Raw genomic sequence first — 22,052 nt, 5'->3', positions numbered from 1 at the left:
TTGAACACATTATGTCAAATTTTTATACTGCAGTGTTTTGATTGGTTGAAAAAAATCATTATTGAGCAGTTTTAGACTCTGTTACAATTTTTCAAATGCATTTCATCAATGCTTCAAAATGCTGTGTCGTGATTGGTCGAAAATCATTATTGAACAGTACGAGGCTCTTTTTTACAACTTTTTGAACACTTTTCATCAAAGTTTCAAAATACCGCGTTCTGATTGGTCGAAATTGATTATTGACCTGATTGAGGTTTTTTCAAATCTTTTTGAACAGATTTCGTCAAGATTGCAAAATGTAGCGTTTTCATTGGTCGAAAATGATTATTGAACCGTTCGAGGCTCTTTTTAGTTCCTTTTGAACACATTATGTCAAATTTTTATACTGCAGTGTTTTGATTGGTTGAAAAAAATCATTATTGAGCAGTTTTAGACTCTGTTACAATTTTTCAAATGCATTTCATCAATGCTTCAAAATGCTGTGTCGTGATTGGTCGAAATTGTTTATTGGGCTTTTTGAGTGTTTGATACAACTATATAAAATGCATTCCATGAAAATATCAAAATCCAACGTTCTAATTGGTCGGAAATGATTATTGAACTGTTCGAGGATCTGATGTATTACAACTTTTTGAACACTTTTGTCAAAGTTACGAACTGCTGCGTTTTGATTGGTGGAAAAATCATCATGGATCTCTTGCAGATTCCTTTTCAATTTTTTGAATACATTTCACCAACTTTGGAAATGACTTTTTGAATTTTCAATGAACACTCGTCCATCCTGCTTGAACTTTCAATTCAAAATGCAGTGCTGTGATTGGTTGACATTCATTATTGATCTGTTTGAGTGCTTGATACATCATTACAAACGCGTTTCATCGGAATTTCAAAATCCAATGTTCTAATTGCTCGAAAATGATTATCGACCTGATTGAGGTTCTTTCAAAACTTTTCAAACAGATTTCACCAAATTTTCATAATTTAGCGTTTTGATTGGTCGAAAACGATTATTGAACTGTTCCAGGCTCTTTTTACAACTTTTTGAACACATTTTGTCAAAGTTTCATCTCAAAATTCGAATAAAATGTTGCAAACATGATTTGAATCAGGAATTTGATCACGAAATTTTCAATCTGACGATTCTAATCATTTTCAACCCTGCTGTATTTGGGGTTTTAGAAATTTTCAGCTCTTGTCATCCTGTTTTTTGCTTCAATAGAATTGATTTTCGCGCATTTTTTCATATTTTTTGATTTTGTATCATCTCCGGAGCCTACCCTAATTTATCTAGGAGACTGTTTGGCATATACTACTATACGATGAAATGAAGGATCTCTATGTTTAACGTCAAAAACATTGATAAAAAATTTTAAAAATGCTTAAATTTTATTTCGTTTTCATTGTTACAGATCTGATTATGGCAATCGCGGTGCTGGCAGCTGGCGAAGAAGAGACAACCTCAGCGTACAAAAAGATGTTACCGGAAACGGCTAGAGAATCGATGAAATTCTCAAATCCGAAATATAGCTCGATATTGCGAGGTACCCAGAGTGGTGACGACTCCAGACGCCTCGGATTAGATATCGTGAAGAAAAGCAACGATCATTTGGAGAAAAAGACAGCTCCGAATAGCGTGAGCCGAGTAATAGCTACGCAGCCCGAAACTAATCAAAGTACTACAGAGTCAGTCGACCAACAGAATCTTGACTTGGATGATTTTAATGCATCGCGTAATGCTCGTGATTTAACTTACGATACGATCAGCACGATTAACGGTACAATAGCCCAGGGTACTGCTAATAATTCGGCTACTAAAGGCGTTTCGTCGACGAAAAACGATACTGCACATGAGGCGAATACCACCGTCGCCGATAATAATTCTAGTACGACCATAATAAATACCACCTCAGCGTCCGTTTCAAATAACTCCGCCGATAATAATTCTTCGTTAAGCGTCGTCGGATCGTCGACATCGATTAATAAAAGCGTCGCACCTAAAGGTGCTAGTTCTAATGTCGGCGGTGGTTTGCCCACTGTACCGACGGCCATTTTGAAAAATCCTAAAGATAACGAAAACAAAACGAAAATCGATTCGAATTCCACGTTCGCCAAAAAATTCAGCATCAACGTCAAGGTCAAAAATACGACATCGGATAACGCCTCAGCGCCGGAAAAATCGCCGAAAATATCAAACGTGTTGGTCTTGAACGAAACTCACGATAACTCTACCGATTACATTAGTGACCAGTGGCATCTAAATGAGACGTCCCATGATTACAATGTAACCGAAGATAATTCGAAGAATATTACGTTATTAAGTAAGTACAAGTAACCCATCGTATACCCTACTCGATGTTCGTATATAATTTCGCATGATTGTTCTAGTTATAATAGTTAACGATTGAACCAAGTACTATTTTTGAGTAAAGAGTAAAATTACTGTAATAATTTACGCTGCGCTGGTTCTAACCACCAAGTTCTGGTCACTTTTTTCTCTTGTTTTACAAATTTGACGAAATTTATACCACAGAGCGTTGTGTGAGGTTTTCAATTTACAGCGAATCTTCTTCATCTCTAAGTGGATTTAAAGTGGTACCGATAAATTATGAAATTAGAAAAATTACCGTAGTAATTTAATGTACATTACGAATTTACGACAACCAACGAATGTTGGAGTATAGCGATCATTTTGAAATTGTAAATTCGACTCGTCTGTTTTACAAACGTGCCCGGCTTTGAAACGGAAATTAAATACGACTTTTGCACTAATTAGAAAATAAATTACCGGGCTTAAAATGGATGGGAAATACGAGAAGTTTTTATGCTGGAAAATTTTACAACTGTGACGCTGACGTCGCGTCGCATTGGCCGTATCGTATCGTGTAATGTCGTGTTGGTGCGAGAGTGAGAAACGTGTGTAGAGTAATTTTTTCTCTTTTGTTTCGATTTGTATGATTAGATTCGAATTCGAATGTAATTTGCTGTATATGGAGAGGAATAATGAAGGTGTTGCGAGTGTAGGTGGTTTGTTGATTTGAACGTGCTGATATCGAGTGGAAAAAATACGAGTATTTTAAGGTATGAAATAGGTGCTTGTGATTGTGTTTCTTGTTCTTGACTCGATACTTAGAAAAAAAGAAAAATTGGGAATATTTGTCGAGATCCAAATGAATGAATATTGCGTAGGTACAAAGTATAGTTGAATGATTGGTGTTTTTTTTCAACTTTCGAAACGACTCTTGGAATTTTCAATGAACACTCGTCCATCCTACTTGAACTTTCATTTTCAAAATGCGGTGTTGTGATAGGTTGACATTCATCATTGAGCTTTTCGAGTGCTCGATACAACATTATAAACGCATTTCATCGGAATTTTAAAATCCAATGTTCGGATTGGTCGAAAATAATTATTGATCTGATTGTGGTTCTTTCAAAACTTTTTGGACAGATTTCGTCAAAGTTTCAAAATGTAGCGATTTGATTGCTCGAAAATGATTGTTGATCTTTTTTAGATCATTTTACAATTTTTTGAATACTTTTCACCGAAGTTTCAAAATTCCGTGTTCCGATTGGCCTAATTTGATTATTGAACTTTTTGAGTCAGAGTGTCTGATACGAACGTATACTTACGTATAAATGCATTCCATGAAAATTTCAAAATGCTTCGTTCTGATTGGTCGATATTAATTGATTGAGCTGCTTTAGGGTCTTTTACATCTCTTATTAAGAGGGTGCTCTACGTTTTGTTTGTTTACTTTTTAGCATACCCGCGGGTAGAGATTAGACATTTTTCAAACGCATTTTTTTATTAGTTGGAGATAATAAAAGTGAATAATCATGAGTGAAAACGTTATTACTGTATTGAAACAACATAATAAAACTTTGAAACGAGGTAAACGATTAAAATATAATGAATTCAGACGATTCTCTATATTATTCGAGCATTCATTGTCAGTCATCACATCATAATTCTGAAACTACTGAACAGAATTTGATGAAATTTGGATATATTGTGCATAAAAATGGTTCAGAGAGGTTGACGTTGCCCTTTTTTCAAATTTCTTTGTATTTTTCGAGATATTGACATTTGAAAATTTCAAATGGCTATAACTTTGATTTAACAAAATTAATCAAAAAAAGGACAACGTCAAGTTGTCGGGAATTCATTTCTGCACAACATATTCAAATTTCATCAAATTCTGTTCAGTAGTTTCAGAATTATGATGATGTGATGACTGACAATGAATGCTCGAATAATATAGAGAATCGTCTGAATTCATTATATTTTAATCGTTTACCTTGTTTCAAAGTTTTATTATGTTGTTTCAATACAGTAATAACGTTTTCACTCATAATTATTCACTTTCATTATCTCCAACTAATAAAAAAATGCCTTTGAAAAATGTCTAATCTCTGCCTGCGGGTATGCTAAAAAGTAAACAAACAAAACGTAGAGCACCCTCTTAATGTATTTCATAAATATTATTCAAACTGGCACATTCTGATTGGTCAATATTGATTAGTGTTTTCTTTTAACTTTTTTAACGACTTATTGAATTTTCACTGAACACTCATCCATCCTACTCGAACTTTCAATTTCAAAACGCAGTGTTGTGATTGGTTGTTAGTGCTTGATATGATACATCATTACAAACGCATTCCATCGAAATTTCAAAATCCAATGTTCTAATTGGTAGAAAATGATTACAGACGTGATTGTGGTTCTTTCAAAACCTTTTGAACAGATTTCGTCAAAGTTTAAAAATGTGGCGTTTTGATTGGTCGAAAATGATTGTTGAACTGTTCGAGACTCTTATTAAAACTTTTTGAACACATTTTGTCAAAGTTTCAAACTGCTTTGTTTTGATTGGTCAAAAAATTATTATCGAGCTGATTTCGATTCTTTTACAATTTTTTGAATACATTACATTCAAGTTTCAGAATGTTGTGTCGTGATTGGTTGAAAATGATTATTGAACTTTTTGAGTGTCTGGTACAGCAATATAAACGCATTTCATCAGTACTTCAAAATCCAATGTTCTGATTAGTGGAAAATGATTATTGACGTGATTGAGGTTCTTTCAAAACTTTTTGAACAGATTTCGTCAAAATTTCAAACTGCTGTGTTTTGATTGGTTGAAAAAGTTATTATTGAGTTGATTTAAAAATCTCTTACAAATTTTTGAATACATGTCATGAAGGCTTCAAAATGCGGTGTTTTGATAGGTCGAAATTGATTATTGAAATTTTTTCGAGTGTCTGGTATAACTTTTTAAAATGCTATTGAAAATTTCAAATTTGCTACGTTCTGATTGGTTGATATCAATTTATTGAGCTTCTATAGGGTCTTACACATCTTTATTAACACATTGTTCATCAATATTTATCGAAATATTGAAAGTACAAAAAGTTGAAAAAAACGCCAATTAATATCGACCAATCAGAACGTGCCATTTCGATATACCTATTGATGAAGTACATTATAACAAAGATGTATGTAAATGACCCTAAAGCAGCTCAATTAATTAATATCAACCAATCAGAACGAGGCATTTTGAAATATTCATGGAATGAATTTATTTGTTGTATCAGACACTCGAAAAGCTCAATAATCAATTTCGACTAATCACGACACAGCACTTCGAACCTTTGATGAAATGTATTTGAAAATTGTAAGAGAATCTGAATCAGGTAAATGATAATTTTTTCAACCAATCAAAACACAGCTGATTGAATGTTCGAAAAGTTGTAAAACGAGCCTCGAACAGTTCAATAATCATTTTCCACCAATCTATATGCTACACTTTGAAACTTTGACTAAATGTGTTCAAAAAGGTTTGAAAGAACCTCAGTCAGGTTAATAATCAATTTCGACCAATCAGAACACAGCCGTTTAAATCTTTGATAAAATATGTTCAAAAAATCGTAAAAAAAGCCTCGAACAGTTCAATAATCATTTTCCACCAATCAATGAAATTTAGACGAAATCTGTTCAAAAAGATTTGAATGAACTTCAATCAGGCCATCAATCATTTTCGACCAATCAAAACGCAGAATTTTGAAGCTTTAATAAAATGCATTAAAAATTGTAAAATAATCTTATACATCTCAATAAAATTTTTTTCGACTAACCGAAACACAGCTGTTTGAAACTTAACAAAATGTGTTCAAACAGTTTTGAAAGAACCTTAATCTGGTCAATAATCATTTACGACCAATCAGAGCGTTGCATTTTTAAATACTGACCAAATGGGTTTATATTGTTGTATCATACGCTCAAAAAATTTGCGATAATCATTATCGACCAATCACGACACAGCATTTTGAAGATTTGAAGAAATGTATTCAAAAAATTTTAAAAGAATCTATGTATATCTGCTCAATAGTAATTTTTTCAACCAATAGGAACAGCCGTTTGAAACTTTGACATGTGTTCAAAAAATTGTAAAAAGATCCTCGAATGGTTCTATAATCATTTTCGCCCAATTAGAACATTGAATTTTGAAAATTCCGACGAAATATGCGTTTAAAATGTTGTATACAAGCACTAGAAAAAGATCAATAATCAATATCAACCAATCGTAACGTGTCAATTTGATATATTAATGATATATGTACGTTAGTAAAGTTGTATAAGACCCTAAAGAAGCTCAATAAATTAATATCGACCAATCAGAACGTGGCATTTTGAAATTTTCATGTAATGCATTTATTACGTTGTATCAGACACTCAAATATTTTTCAACCAATGGAAACGCAGCCGTTTGAAATACTGACGAAATGCGTTTATTACGTTGTATCAAGCACTAAAAAAAGGTCAATTATCAGTTTCGACCAATCACAACACATTATTTTGAAGCTTTGATTAACTTCATAATACTGTGTCGTGATTGGTCGACAATGATCATTAATTTTTTGGTTGTCCGATACACAACGCATTTCAACTGAATTTCAACGTCCAACGTTCTAATTGGTCGAAAATGATGATTGACCTGATTGAGGTTCTTTCAAAACTTTTTAAGCACATTTTGTCAAAGTTTTAAATGGCTGTGTTTTGATTGGTTGTAAAAAATATTATTGAGCTGTTTTAGATTCTTTTACAATTTTTCAGATACATTTCATCAATGCTTCAAAATGCTGTGTCGTGATTGGTCGAAATTGATTATTGAGCTTTTTGAGTGTTGAAAATGTCAAATGCCTCGTTCTGATTGGTCGATATTAATTGATTGAGCTGCTGTCGGGACTTTTACATCTTTATTAAAATTCTGACCTTTTTGAGTGCTTGATACAACGTTATGAACGCATTTCATCGTAATTTCAAAATCCAATGTTCCAATTGGTCGAAAGTGATTGATGACTTGTTTGAGGTTCTTTCCTAATTTTTTGAACTGATTTTGTCAAAATTACAAAATTTCGTGTTTTGATTGGTGGAAAATGATTATTGAACTATTCGAGGCTCTTTTTACGACTTTTTGAACACATTTTGTCAAAGTTTCAAATAGCTGTGTTTTGATTGGTCGAAAAAATTGCTATATTGAGCTAATTTAGATTCTTTTAAAATAATTTGAATACATTTCATCAAAGCTTCAAAATGGTGTGTCGTGATTGGTCGAAATTGATTACTGAAATTTTTTGAGTGTCGTTACAACATTATACGCGTAAATTTGTTTCATCAGTGTTTCAATATCTGATGTTCTGATTGGTCGAAAATGATTATTGAACTCAATGAACTGTTCTTGGTTTTTTTACAACCTATTTGAACACATTTTGTCAAAGTTTCAAAATTCCGTGTTCTGATTGGTCGAAATTTAATATTTAAATCTTTTTAGTGTCTGATACAACTATGTAAATGTATTCTATAAAATTTTTAAAATGCCGCGTTCTGATTGGTCGATATTAATTTATTGAGCTGCTGCAGGGTCTTATTCATCTTCATTTGCGTATTTAATCAATATTTCAAAATCCCACGTTCCGATTGGTCGATATGGATTAGGTATTTTTTCAACTTTTTGCTCTTTCAATTTCAAAATGCTCTGTTGTGATTGGTTAACATTCATAATTGTGCTTTTTGACATCCAGCTTTTCTCGAAATTACTTATATTAGAACCGATCCAGTTTTTGTGGTTTTTTAAATTTCGAGTATACGTAAACTTTCGTCAAATTGTGTAAAAATACTAAAAAAAAATTAAATACTCGTACCTAGTTCGTTATTCTAATTGAAAAACACTGCACCCATCTTCAGAATTCCCGACGGACTTGAAAGGAAAAAAATAGATAATTTTTAAAATCCCAATCGAAGTTCACTCGTCACAACCCATACATGACAAAATTTGACTGAATATCAACAACACGTTGAAATCGATCTCGACACCGATGGTGTAAATTTACAAAATATAAACAACGGTATCAAATAATACCGCCGACAAATACACAAAATAAAACCTGAATAAATATCAATACGACGCTTGACCTTCTCCGCTGACAAAACACGCTTTTTTATTGACACCTGAACACGCGTCTATCGCGGTGTAGGTACTCTCGAAATTGGTAATTTTTTTTGTCGCCTTACATTCCTCTCAATTTATTAGCAAATAGAGTAGATATGTAAAACGACAATGGCAAATGTCATCTCATCGAGTCGCCATTAAACAAACAAACAAGCAAACGTAAAAAAGAGCAGAAAAAGAAGCGAGAGAAATCACAGAGAGAAGGCGAACTTGTGTAGTACGTAAATTACCAAAAAGCGTCGTTTACGAGATGGTTGGCGGTTATGGTGTTTGGTAATTGGTATCCATAAGAAAGGGGAAAGCGTACCCGTACGTTTGAAAATATATGCCACTATTCTGCTGAACTTTCGTATGTAAATGACGAACGTACGTTCGTTTGTTTTTATTGCGACGGATCTCTTCATTAGTACGGTTTTGTCGAATACCTTTCGTATACCATATGCACATAAATATTCGTCTTCTATTTTTTTTTTACTCGAAAAAAACAACAACGAATGTATTCGATTTATATTGTAGGTATAGGTACCTATCCTTTCTTTTTACCTATACTCGTAAGTGGCTTTGGTGTTGTCGTGACACCAACGACATATAAGAGAGGTGCGAACTGCAAACACATCAAGGACCGGAATTAGATGAACAAAAAAGTTTCAATGTCGTAACTCGGTCATTAGACGAATTAAACCGACCGTAATTTCAGCCGGATCGTTATTCTTATGAATATAAACGCTATACGAACGGTACAATTTTGTAATCTATTTTTTTTACGGCACGCGGCCGCGTGGTTTTTTCCTTTGTCGTAATTTTTGTAATTTTAATACGAGGTTGATCGACGACTTTGCATGGTTGATTTTTCATTCAAGCTCGATAGTATACCTACTCGAGTCTGTTCGTGTTTTTCTTCCAGTTCACGTCGATGATTTTTATGGAAGTGATTTAATAGCGAGATATTATTATACGAATGGATGTGGATCGGTGATCGTCTTTAGTACACAAAAAAAAAAATGTTGATGAAAAATCGAAAATGAATAATCGTGTTCTGTTGAACGATTCACAACCTTTCCTATCTTTTCTAAGAATGGAACTTGTGTCATTCTGACGTTTTCTCGTTTTCCTATCTCTCAACAGCTCATTTGGATGATGTAATTAAAAAAATATTCAATATTTTGTGGGTTTTATAGGAGATGAAGACGGGAATGAGAATTCAAAACTCCGAAAGAAGATAGAAAATTATTGTCTGATTTAAAAATTGAGGAAAAAGCAATACATTTTGCCAAAACTTGCTGAAAGTTGTTGCTTTGTTTGCAAAAAATTACGAATGTCTCGCTTTTTTTCAAAAACTGACCAAAAATCTCGCTTTGTAACCAAAAATTTCAAAAGACCGTTACTTTTTTACAGAATTGGTCAAAGTCTCAATTTTTCCCAACATTTTTGGTACCTAACAATGAATTGAATTTTTAAGAAAGTATAATTTTTTTTTAACGTAAATTAACCCTACTAAAAAAATATCGATTTTTTGTCAGTAATTTCCAAAGTCTTGCGTCTTGCCAAAAATTGACTTAGAGTTCTCGCTTTTTACTAAATTGTTGAAAAATTTCGTTTTTCCAACTAGAAATGCCAAAAATTGTTTAAAAAGTATCGCTTTTTGCTGAAAATTGTCATAATGTTGCCAAAACATTGCCTAAACAAGATGTCTAACGGTCATGAAAGTCACAAAAAGTCACGAAAGAGTCATGAATTTTGCTCTAAACACACTTGAAATTTTTTTTAAAAACCCATTAAATGAAGAAATAAAAAAAAATTGTAAAATCAGAAAATGAAAAAACCGAAACACCTCGTACTTACTTGCCTGCAAATTGAAATAAAAATGTCCTCGTAGTTTCAAGTTGTAATTTTTTTTGGGTGGGAGGTGGAGGGAGGTGGAGGGAGGTATTTTCATGTGGTAAAAATGTGAAAAATATGTCATGAAGAAGTCATGATTTTTTGTCCGGGGTTTTGGAAAAAATTGCCGAAAAAGCAATGTCTTTTGCTAAAATGTTCAAAATTTCGCTTTTTTGCCAGAAATTGCCAAAAATTCTCACTTTTTGGTCAAAAAATGTCAAAAAATTTCACTTAATTTATTACCAAAAAGTTGCAGACTTGTCTCACTTTTCTGACACAAATTTGAAGTAAGATTTCATTTTGCTTACCAGTAATTATTGACTAATTGCAAAAAAAATTATTTTTGCTCAAATTGTCAAAGTCGTAATCAAATTTCATCATTTGGATTTCAATTGGTTTTTTTTTCTTTTTTTTTACATTTTTAATTGAAATGTTCTGGCGTCTTATGTGATTTTACGTCAGTGTTTTTGCCATTTATAACTGTTTTTATAAATTTTCAGGATGTTTTTTGCAATTTTGTGCAATTTTTGTAGGAACGTTTACAATTTTTCATGACAATTTGAGGAGGTTGGTTACAAAGTTAGACAAACGCCACTTCTACAAAAATCGAGTTAGATATTGATTCTTGTAGGATTTTTAACGCTCTTTTCATTGCCAAGGTCTGTTATTTTCAATATAGTACGTAAAAGGGTAAAAAACGTGCTCAAAGTTTTGCCTTAGTTTCAAAAACAGACATGTGCAAATTGCCTTAGTTTCAAAAACAGACATATCCAGGATATGTCTGTTTTTGAAACTAAGATGATAGGATATGTCTCATTTTGAAACTAAGATAATGTTCACATGTCCGTTTTTGAAACTAAGGCGCAACTTTGATCGCGTTTCTTGACCTGGAAAGAGAGTTAAAAATCCTATACGTATCAAAACCTAACTGATCTAGACAGCTTCAATTTCAAATTATCTTCATCTTGGTTTCAAAATCAGACAAATGCATTTTCAGGTTCTTTTTATTAGTGGTGGGGGGTGATGGTGGAAGGATATTTTTTGTATTTTTGTTACTCAGTATCATCACTACAATTTGTCAAATATCCCCCACCTTTACAATGCTGTATATTTTTGTAACAAAAAACATAGATTTTCTCAAAATCAACCCTGTGGCGTTTGTCTAACTTTGTCACCAAGCTCCTCATTTATACAATTTTTGTGATTTCATCAATTTTTGGTGTTTTTTTTTTCGTGACGTTTACACCAAGTTCACGTTTTTTATACCTACCTAATATTTTGCATAGTTTTTGTAAAACTACTTCCTAATTTACCTAATTACGACCTTTTTGGTGATTTTTTTTTTTGATTTTCAACAATTTTTTTTGTAGGGTTTTCATTTTGAAAATTTTTGGCTATATTTTGATTAAATTTTCAAATGTGTTATTGAATTTTCACTTCAAAATCGCGGAAATTTCGTCAATTTTTGGTCAATTCAAAGATTTTTACGCTGTTTTCTTACCTACTTTAAGTAGTATGTAATTTTGGCAAAATACTATTCCAATTTAAATGTTATTTGTGTGACATGGATTTTTCTCAATTTTTTTTCGATTTTTTGCAAATTTCAACAATTTGTGTGGTATTTTTAACATTTTTTGTGATATTTTGCTCAAATTTCATATCACAATAACTTTATACTATTTTTTATAATTTTCATAAGTATTTTAACAAATTTTCTAGCAGTTTTCTCCTTGTTTCGCTCAATTTCATTGAAATTTTACCAGAGGTCAGTTCAATGATTTTTATGCTGATTTTAACCTAGGTACTTTGTATGTACCTACTTATAGTAACAATTTTTGGAAAATGTCATTCCATGTTGGACTTTAGCATTAGATTGATTTTCCTCAATTTTTCTCATTTTTTCGATCCTCGAGGTAATTTCTGTAATTAATTACATTTTCGTGACGTTTCTTCAATTTTTTGTAAATCTCAACAGTTTGATATTCTCACCACTTTTTGTGAAATTTCGTTCGAATTTCACAATGTTTCATAAAGTTTTGATCATTTTCTAACGTTTTCATGATGAGTAAGTATTTAAATAAATTTTCATCAAGCAGTCTTCACGTTTCGCTCAATTTCACTGGAATTTCTTCGATTATCTAACCATTTTCCAATATTATTTCAACTTCACAGTGTTTTTACGAGACATATTTTTTATAATACATAGGTAGATAGATACTTATTCGAGTCCAACCAAAACATGTGTTATTATTTGATTTGCTTTAGGCAGGCTGCGATGAAAATAAAATTCTGTCACATGTTGTAATAAGTAGCGCGAGTTCGTTTAAACTGATAATTCAGATTACTCACAACATCCTTCCTACAAATTCGTGGTTTTTAATTAACTGGAACATTTCGAGAATGATGGCGATGAATCGTACGATTTTTGTATTTACTCAGCCGAATTGTATAATTTGGCAACACTCGCCGGTATTTTGTATTCGACTCGTGTATTATGCAACGTGTTTATTCGCGTCGACGAATCATATTATACAGATCATTAGGTTTTTAATAACTGGAAGAACGTTTGCTGTTTGCTTTCGCCCGAGCATTTGACGTATCGTATTCTCGTATAGTCGTACATGGCTCACGAGTCACGACCCGACGGCGGCAGCGGCCGATTAATCCGTTCGTTGTTGGCAATTCGCATTCGCGGGTTTCTCTTTTTCGGTAGGTAGTTTGAAAAATTACCCAAATCGTTGTAAATTACGACCCTCGAATGGCGTTCACTCGTTCAGTTCGAACTTTCACACCTGTCACAATGGCGCATTTGTCGTATTAATTTTCACATTGCTGAAGCAGCAATTTAGCAGGAGCAGCACGATGAGGGATGAGGAACGAGGAACCGGAGCGAGGCACTCGGCGACGATTTCAATGTTAGTTTTTCGATGGCGCGAAATGTTTGTCGATTGCAAGGTTGTCGACGAAATAAAAATTAATGTCGAAAGTTACGCGACGTTTTTAGAAGCTTTCTGTTTTTGCTGCTGATTTCATTTACACTCGACTCGACTCGACGCAGCGAAGCGGTATACAGTGAAGAGGCGAGGGGGTGTTTCGACGATGTTTTTTCTTCCAGTTAAGGAAAAAAATTCATCACCGGCTGCCTTGAACTTTGAAATGCCTCGTTGCTATTGCTAATATACGAGTAAGAACGTGACGCTGCCGTTTGTACGCCTATAATAACGTTGTTTCTCTGTTTAAGGTTTGAAAAATTCTACCATGTTGCAAAGGTCATCGGAAGAAAATTTCTTTCCTCTTTAGATGCAATTTTCTATCCAGATGTTCGACCTTGCGTGCGAGCATGTGGCTAAATTTTAAACGTTATTGAGTTTCGAAAGTCGTATTCGTATATTTGTATTTCATTTTTCTATATGTATTGCGAACGTGTATCTGTATCTCGTCGTGTTCCTTAAAATGTAGTCTGCGTTTGGAGATTGAAGGAATTTAAGAGGAAAATTACGCCTCTCAGGGAAATTTATTTTGGCCGTAAATTTGCGGATGGGATTATTTGATACGAAATTCGTTGTGTCAAGATTTTTCTTCTTTTATGTAGTTTAATTCGTCCGTAGAAAATTTCCTCCGATATTATAGCACGGTATTTTGTATGCGTGGGATTTTCATTGTAAAATAATATTCGTATTTTCGACAATTTTTTTTCTTTGCTTAAAAAACGAGTTTTTTCCTTCCTTTCTATTTTCAGCCTATTTTTCTCCTTTACGAACCGAACCGATGGATGAAAAATCGCATTGTGTTGGATGAAAGTATTTTTTTTTCATTTTGCGAATTGTTTCCATTTGGCTTGGGAAGTTGAATGTTTAATAAATTGACGTAGGTAGGTATTTTTTGAGAATAGCCGAGTCGATTCATATTTTATATGTAGTTGAGAAAGCTGGTCATTTTTCTTCAAATTATCAGTCATCGTTGGCTATAACTATAAATATGGATTAATTTGATCCGTTCGTTCAAATTATCGGGAGTTGCATGAATTCTCAGAAACTGATTATGTGGTTGAATGTGTGTTTGAAATCATTTCGCGAGTTTTTAATGACCGTTATGTTCTCTAAGAAAGTGATTATTTTTTGAAAGTTATAAAACAAGTCAAATAAAAAATTGAGATTAAGATTTCGTCAAAGTTTTAAAATGTGGCGTATTGATTGGTCGAAAATGATAATTTAACCGTCTGAGGCTTTTTTTACAACTTTTTGAACACATTTTGATATAGTTTCAAGTTGCTTTGTTTTGATTGGTCGAAAAAGTCGTTATTGAGCTGTTTTAGATTTTTTCTCAATTTTTTAATACATTTCATCAAAGTTTCAAAATTCCGTGTTCTGATTGGTCGAAATTGACTGTTGAGCTTTTTGAGTGCTTGATACAACATTATAAACGCATTTCATCAGTATTTCAAAATCCAATGTTCTGATTGGTCGAAAAATATCATTGAAGGTTCTTTCAAATCTTTTTGAACACATTTTGTCAAAGTTTCAAAAAGCTGCGTTTTGATTGGTTGAAAACATTATTATTTAGCTGATTTAGAGTCTTGTACAATGTTGAGGTCTTTGAGTTCCCGATACAACTACATATAGGTACATGAATGCAGTCCATGAAAATTCCAAAATGCCATGTTCTGATTGATCGATATTAATTTAACTGCTCGAGGCTTTTTCTTACAAGTTTTTGACACATTTTGTCAAAGTTTCAAAAATCTGCATTTTGATTGGTTGAAAAAATTATTATCAAGCTGATTTAGATTTTTTTACACTTTATCGATACATTTAATAAAAAATTCAAAATTCGACGTTCTGATTAGTCGAAATTGATTATTGATCTTTTTGAGTGTCTGTTACAACATTATAAACGCATTTCATCAGTATTTCAAAATGCTATCTTCTGATTGGTCGAAAATGGTTATTGCCCTGATTGAGGTTTTTTCTAATCTTTTTAAACAGATTTCGTCAAAGTTTCAAAATGTAGCGCTTTAATTGGTCGGAAATGATTATTGACCTGAGTGAGGCTCTTTCAAAACTTTTTGAACACATTTTGTCAATGTTTCAAAAAGCTGAGTTTTGATTGGTCGAAATTGATAGTTGAGCTTTTTGAGTGTCTAATACAACATGTATAAATGCATTCCATGAAAATATCAAAATGCCGTGTTCTGATTGGTCGATATTAATTTATTGCGCATTTTGAGTGCTTGATACAACATTATAAACGCATTTCATCAGTATTTCAAAATCCAATGTTCTGATTGGTCGAAAATGATTATTGACCTGATTGAGGTTATTTCATAAAAATTTTGAACAGATTTTGTCAATGTTTAAAAATGTGGCGTATTTATTGCTCTAAAATGATAATTGAACCGTTGGTCGAGGCTTTTTTTACAACTTTTTGAACACATTTTGTCAAAGTTTCAAACTGTTGTGTTTTGATTGGTTGAAAAAATTATTATTGAGCTGATTTAGATTCTTTTACAATTTTTCACTTCATTTCATCAAAGCTTCAAAATGCTGTGTCGTGATTGGTCGAAATTGATTATTGATCTTTTTGAGTGCTTGATTCAACAATATAAACGCATTTGACAGTATTTCAAAATCCAACGTTCTAATTGGTTGAAAATGATTATCGTCCTGATTGAGGTTCTTTCAAAACTTTTTGAACGGATTTCGTCAAGATTGCAAAATATAGCGTTTTCATTGGTCAAAAATGATTATTGAACTGTTTGAGGTTTTTTTTTACAATTTTCTGAACACGTTTTGTCAACGTTTCAAACTACTGTGTTTTGATTCGGCTAAATGATCATTGAACTGTTGGAGACTGTTTTTAAAAATTTTTGAACACATTTTGTCTAATTTTAATACTGCTGTGTTTTGATTGGTTGAAAATGAGCTGTTTTAGATTCTCTTACAATTTTTCAAATACATTTCATCGAAGTTTCAAAATGCTGTGTAGTGATAGGTCGAAATTAAATTTTGATCTTATTCAGTGCTTGATATAACTACATATTAAACGTATTCCATGAAAATTTAAAAACGCCACGTTCTGAATGGTGTATATTAATTAATTGAGCTGCTTTAGGGTCCTTACATAATTAATAATGTAGGTATTCCATCAATATGTCCAAATGGCACTTTCTGATTGGTCGATATGGATTGATGCTTTTTTTGCGACTTTCGAAACAATTTTTTTGAATTTTCAATGTACACTCGTCCATCTTATGTACTTGAACTTTCAATTTCAAAATGCAAGCTTTTTGAGTGCTTGATACATCATTACAACCGCATTTCATCGAAATTACAAAATCCAGTGTTCTAATTGGTCGAAAATGATTATTTACCTGATTGAGGTTATTCCAAAGTTTCAAAATGCTGCGTCGTGATTGGTCGAAATTGATTATTGAAATCTTTTGCGTGTCTGATACAACATTATAAACGCATTACATCGAAATTTCAAAATCCAATGTTCTAATTGGTCGATTTTGATTAGTGTTCTTGTGTCCTTTTTCAGCTTTTGATGAAACTATTTGAATTTTCAATGAACACGTGTTCCACCCTACTTAAACATTAAATTTAAATATGGTAATTCCGATTGGTCGAAATTGGTTATTGAGCATTTTGAGTGTCCGGTAGTACTTCATAAACACTTTCCACAAAAATTTCAATATGCCACGATCTGATTGGTCGATATTGATGAGTGTCTTCTTTCAACTTCTTATACAACTTTTTGAATTTACAATGTTCCTACCAATCCAACTTCAACTTAATATTTCAAAACGCTGTGTTTTGATTGGTCGAAAATGATTATTCACGTAATTTAGGCTCTTTCAAAACTTAAGAGCACATTTTCATTAAAGTTTCAAAATCCTGCGTTCTGATTGGTCGAAAGTGATTTTTGAACCTTTGCATTGTCTGATACAACTTTATCAACGCATTTCATTAATATTTCAAAATACCATGTTCTTATTGAGCGAAACATGATTATTAAGCTATTCAGTTTTTTTTTTTTTTTTCACATTTTTTGAACACATTTCGTCAAAGTTACATAATGCCGGGCTCTGATTGGTCGAAATTGATTATTGAGCTGTTTGAGGCTCATTTACAACTTTTTGAACATATTTTCGTCAAAGTTACAAAATGCTGTGTTTGGATTGGTCTAAAATTGTTTAGCTGTTTGAAGATCTTTTGTAATTTTACAAAATGCTGTGTTTTGATTTGTCGAAAACGATTACGTATTGGGCTGTTTTAAGTTGTTCATTTAAAACTTTTGAGCAAATTTTCATCATTTGGAGTTTTTTGGATACAACTAATTCATTAACGCAATTCGTCAATCGAAAGGACTTTTTGAATTTTCAATAACACTTAAATACAGTGTTGTGATTGGTTGGCATTCATTATTGAGCTATTTGAGTGCTTGATACATCATTACAAACGCATTTCGACAATATTTCAAAATCCAACGTTCTTATTGGTCAAAAATGATTACTGACCCGATTGAGGTTCTTTCAAAACTTTTTGAACAGATTTCGTCAAGATTGTAAAATGTAGCGTTTTCATTGGTCGAAAATGGTTATTGAACTCTTCGAGGCTCTTCTTTCAACTTTTTGAACACATTTTGTTAAAGTTTCAAATTGCTGTGTTTTGATTGGTTAAAAAAGTTATTGAGCTGGTTTTTAGATTATTTTACAAATTTTTGAATACATTTCATCAAAGTTTCAAAATGTAGCGTTCTGATTGGTCAAAATTGATTATTGAGCTTTTTGAGTGTTTGATACAACATTATAAACGCATCTCATCGGAATTTTAAAATCCAATGTTCGGATTGGTCGAAAATGATTATTGACCTGATTGAGGTTCTTTCAAAACTTTTTGAACATTGTATGTCGTCAATATTGCAAAATGTAGCGTTTTCATTGGTCGAAAATGGTTATTGAACTGTTTGAGGCTTCTTTTACAACTTTTTGTCGTAGTTTCAAACTGCTGTGTTTTACCTACGTATTATTAATGAATTCTGTTCAATTTTTTCAAGCTTTGTATTTGAGGTATACTTTGATAAAAAATTAGAAAGTTCAACTTTATCGACACATTTTTTTCACTGTGCTGACTTTTCAAACGGACGATCCTTTGTATACAGTTATAAAATACGAACATTTTTTTTACCAGTTTGAAAATGAGCAAAACACCACCCCTTCAATTGCTCTTTTATTAAATTCTCGAAACATATTCTATCAATACCAACGAGCGTATAGACATAAAATTGAAAATTCGAGTCAAGGGGCAAATCACCATACTTATCTTGTTAGAGCCTTTTCAAAGGCGAAGAATTTGCGCTTTTATTCGTTTGGCGGTCATTCACTCGTCGACATTTACAATACGTGTCGTTTATTATAGAAAAGTTCTAGTCCTATAGTAATGAAATGTTCCTTGTACCGTAATAGACACGACACGCCCAACACTCGGCAGCTTTTTTTCACCTCTTTCCTCCCAAGTTGGCATTTCTACGATCGAATTTTTTCCTGTGTTTTTTTTTCTCTCGTACATGACTCGAGCTACGCTCGTTAAATAATAAATTACTCGAATTCGACGTCAACGGTGACACTTTTCACCGCCGCCACCGATTTGATGAGTAAGTTGGTCTGTACACGCTATTTGAAATTACGACGCGCTGCGCGATTCCGACTCGATGCTTTGGGTTAAATGAATTAAAGCTTTAAAAAAATTCCGCCACTAACATCTTTTCAAAGTTCACCTTTTGTAATCTCATCGTCTCCCCTGTCGTCTGCGACTGTGCGTTCTCTCGGCAACAGGATTCTTTCTTTTCGAGAGACAGAATATCGTGTAAGTTTCAAATTGAAACTCATTCGAGCACGTTATTCGATACGAAGAACGCGTCGTCGTCGTTATTCTCTCGTTAGATATACACTACGTCATCGAAAACAAAAAAAAAAAACTATATGCTTTTATTTTCGAAAATAAAAGAACTCTCGTATTAGAAGGAGGGAAAAAAACCTAAAAGGATCAAATAATTCACTCGCTGACTCGTTACCAAAAACGATTTCTTCGAACCTTTGAGTGGTTTACTTTTAGCTTTTTCGAGTGTGTTACTGCATTAGCGCGTATTTTTTATACGTACCCTTGATGGTGTCCTATAGTCTGTAGAATGGTAACTTTTTAACCTATCCTGAGGCTTAGCAGCTCTCAAGTTTAGGTAAATTTTAAACTGTTGTTTTTTCAAACGACTTCTAGCTGTCAAGTTTTAAAGGTATTTTTTTCATAGTTAAAGTGTCGCAAATGTTGGAATATATTTTCGAGTGTTTGGAAATTATCGAGAGGCTGAAAATTTTCATCGGGTACGATGCGATATGTGATAATGCTGTCAAAAAGCAAGTTGAAGAAGGTTATATTTTATTGTTGAAGGATTTCATAAATCGATTAAGCAAATAGAACTTCGATTATTGGAAACTTTTCGTACTAACAGAGTGTTCACTGTTCAGTATAGTGGAGCAAAAAAAAGTGTTTCGGATTTTGACGAAAATTGATGAGAAATACTTTGGATAGGAGACTATCCATAAAAGTACTGAGCCAAGGGTCCTCAGAGTGAGGTCGATTTTGAAAAAGAGTGGTTTTTATCACTTTTGGATGTTTTGTCCTCCTATCCTGCTTCTGCTCCACTTTTTTGTCAGAATTGCCAAATAAGTCGTGCTTTTTTGTCGAAATTGCCTAATAAAATCCTTTTTCTGCCAAAAATGCCAGAAGTCCTGTTTTTTGCCTAAATTCCCGAAAGAAAGTATAATGTTATGCCACCAACCAAATTACCAAATAAAAATTCCAATGTTCTGCTAAAATTGCTAAAAATTCATGTTTTTTCCCCCATCAAAATCGTCAAAAAATTGTTAATTTAAAGAACCAATTCCCCCCCCCCCCACCAACCCAAATTGTTAGAAAATCTTAATTTTGTTTAAAATTAAGAAAAAGTCCGAATTGTTGTCAATATTGTTAGAATTTAAATTTTTCTAAAGTCATCTGATAATTAATTCATTTTTATCAAAATTGTCGAAAAGGCACATTTTTGCTAAAATTGCTGAAAAATGTTTGCTGGCCAAAACACACAAAATTCATGAATTTTTGCTTTAACCGTCTAATATTGCTGAATAGTCTATTGTCAAAAAAAAAAACAATTTTTCAAGAGGATTGCCAAAAAATCCTGCTTTTTTGTCTAAATCATCAAAAAAATATCAATGCTCTGTTGATGAAATTTCCGAAATTTTTTCACCAAAATAGTTGAAAAAGGTCTCGTTATTTGTCAAAACGGTCCTAAAGTGTGTTTTACCAAAATTGCCGAAAAAGGTTTTGTTTTTCGTAAAAATTGTCAGAAAGTCCAATTTTGTCAACGTGGTCAAAAAGTCCTGATTTTTGCCTAAATTGTTGAAAAAATCTCAATTTTTTCTTTTTTTCTATAATGATAAAAAACGTTAGCGTTTCTGCCAAAATTGCCAAATTTTTTTTTTTTTATCGAAGTCGTCAAAAAAAGTCATGTTTTTTGTCAAAATTGTCATCGAACTTCATTTTTTTGCCAAGATTTTAAAAAAGTCTTAATTTTGGCCAAAATTATTTTAAAATATTTCATTTTTTCTAAAATTATCTGAAAGTAGTTCCATTTTTACCAAAATGTTCAAATCCTAATTTTTTCAAAATTGCTGAGAACGTTCTATTTTTTTTTTTTCCAAAACATCCAAAAAGTATTGATAGTTGTCTTAGTGGTCCAGAAGTTCTGTTTTTTCCAAAATTGAGAAGTAAAAGTTCAGTTTAGCAAAAGAAAGCTTTTTTTGCCTGAATTTTCAAAAACAGGTCAGTTTTCATGGAAATTGTCAGAAAGCCTCAGTTAAGCTCGAATTGTCAAAAATTCTTCTGGTTTTTTTGCCAAAGCACCTAAGAAGTTTTGATTTTTTTCTCGGCTGCTCAAAAATCCTATTTTTTCCAAAATTGAAAAATTTTTTTTTCAAAATTTCCAAGAAGGCCCTGTTTTTTTTGCCGAAATTGCCTACAGTTTTTTTTTTCTTCAAAATTATGAAGGTCTGCTTTTTTTCATTTTCCTTCAATAAAATATTTGGTAATTTTCCATTTATTCTTCTCTTTCAAAATTTTGATTTTTCACCAATTTTTTTGTTCTCTTCAAAAATAGAATCATTTTGACCCCAAAAATTTGTGGCTCAAATACATTTTATGTAAACTGTGATCCTCCTTTTCCTCGAATTGAAATAGATCAAAAAAATTACTTACAATAATATTTTTTCCAATTTTATGACTCTAATTTCTATTTTCACGTTTGTTTTTACAGCCGGCCTAGCCGAAGAAGATTTCAATACGAACGAAACGAAAATATCGTCCACCAGTCGTCGTACGATGCCCGAAAGTCCACCTCTGAGCACGCTTAACATCGCACTAATAACGGTAGCAGCATTTGCGGTCGTTTCCACCGTCTCCATCATTGGTACGTTGATTTTAATGGCTATTCTTACGCAGATTTATTTACATTATTCTCTCGCTATATTTCAAAGCGTAAACTCTAACTCATAAAAGTACGCTCGTCGCGAAAGGGAAAGATGCCATGCTTCCTACAGCACCGTTTTAATAGTAG

The 22,052-nt window shown here is 32.6% G+C and overlaps 1 protein-coding gene across 1 annotated transcript in view; it reads left to right on the top strand.

The window, feature by feature from the left end:
• Positions 1–22,052, top strand: part of LOC135844824 (type-2 histone deacetylase 1) — a 49,949-nt gene that overhangs the window by 8,920 nt on the left and 18,977 nt on the right. Inside the window, exons 2-3 of the mRNA XM_065363190.1 lie at positions 1,410–2,318; positions 21,753–21,905. Of these exons, the coding sequence (XP_065219262.1) occupies positions 1,410–2,318; positions 21,753–21,905 (1,062 nt within the window). The remainder of the gene's footprint in view (positions 1–1,409; positions 2,319–21,752; positions 21,906–22,052) is intronic.

Source organism: Planococcus citri, chromosome 4 (genome assembly GCF_950023065.1).
Source record: "Planococcus citri chromosome 4, ihPlaCitr1.1, whole genome shotgun sequence".
NCBI classification, from domain to species: Eukaryota; Metazoa; Arthropoda; class Insecta; order Hemiptera; family Pseudococcidae; genus Planococcus; species Planococcus citri.
This window is presented reverse-complemented; position numbering and strand designations above follow the sequence as displayed.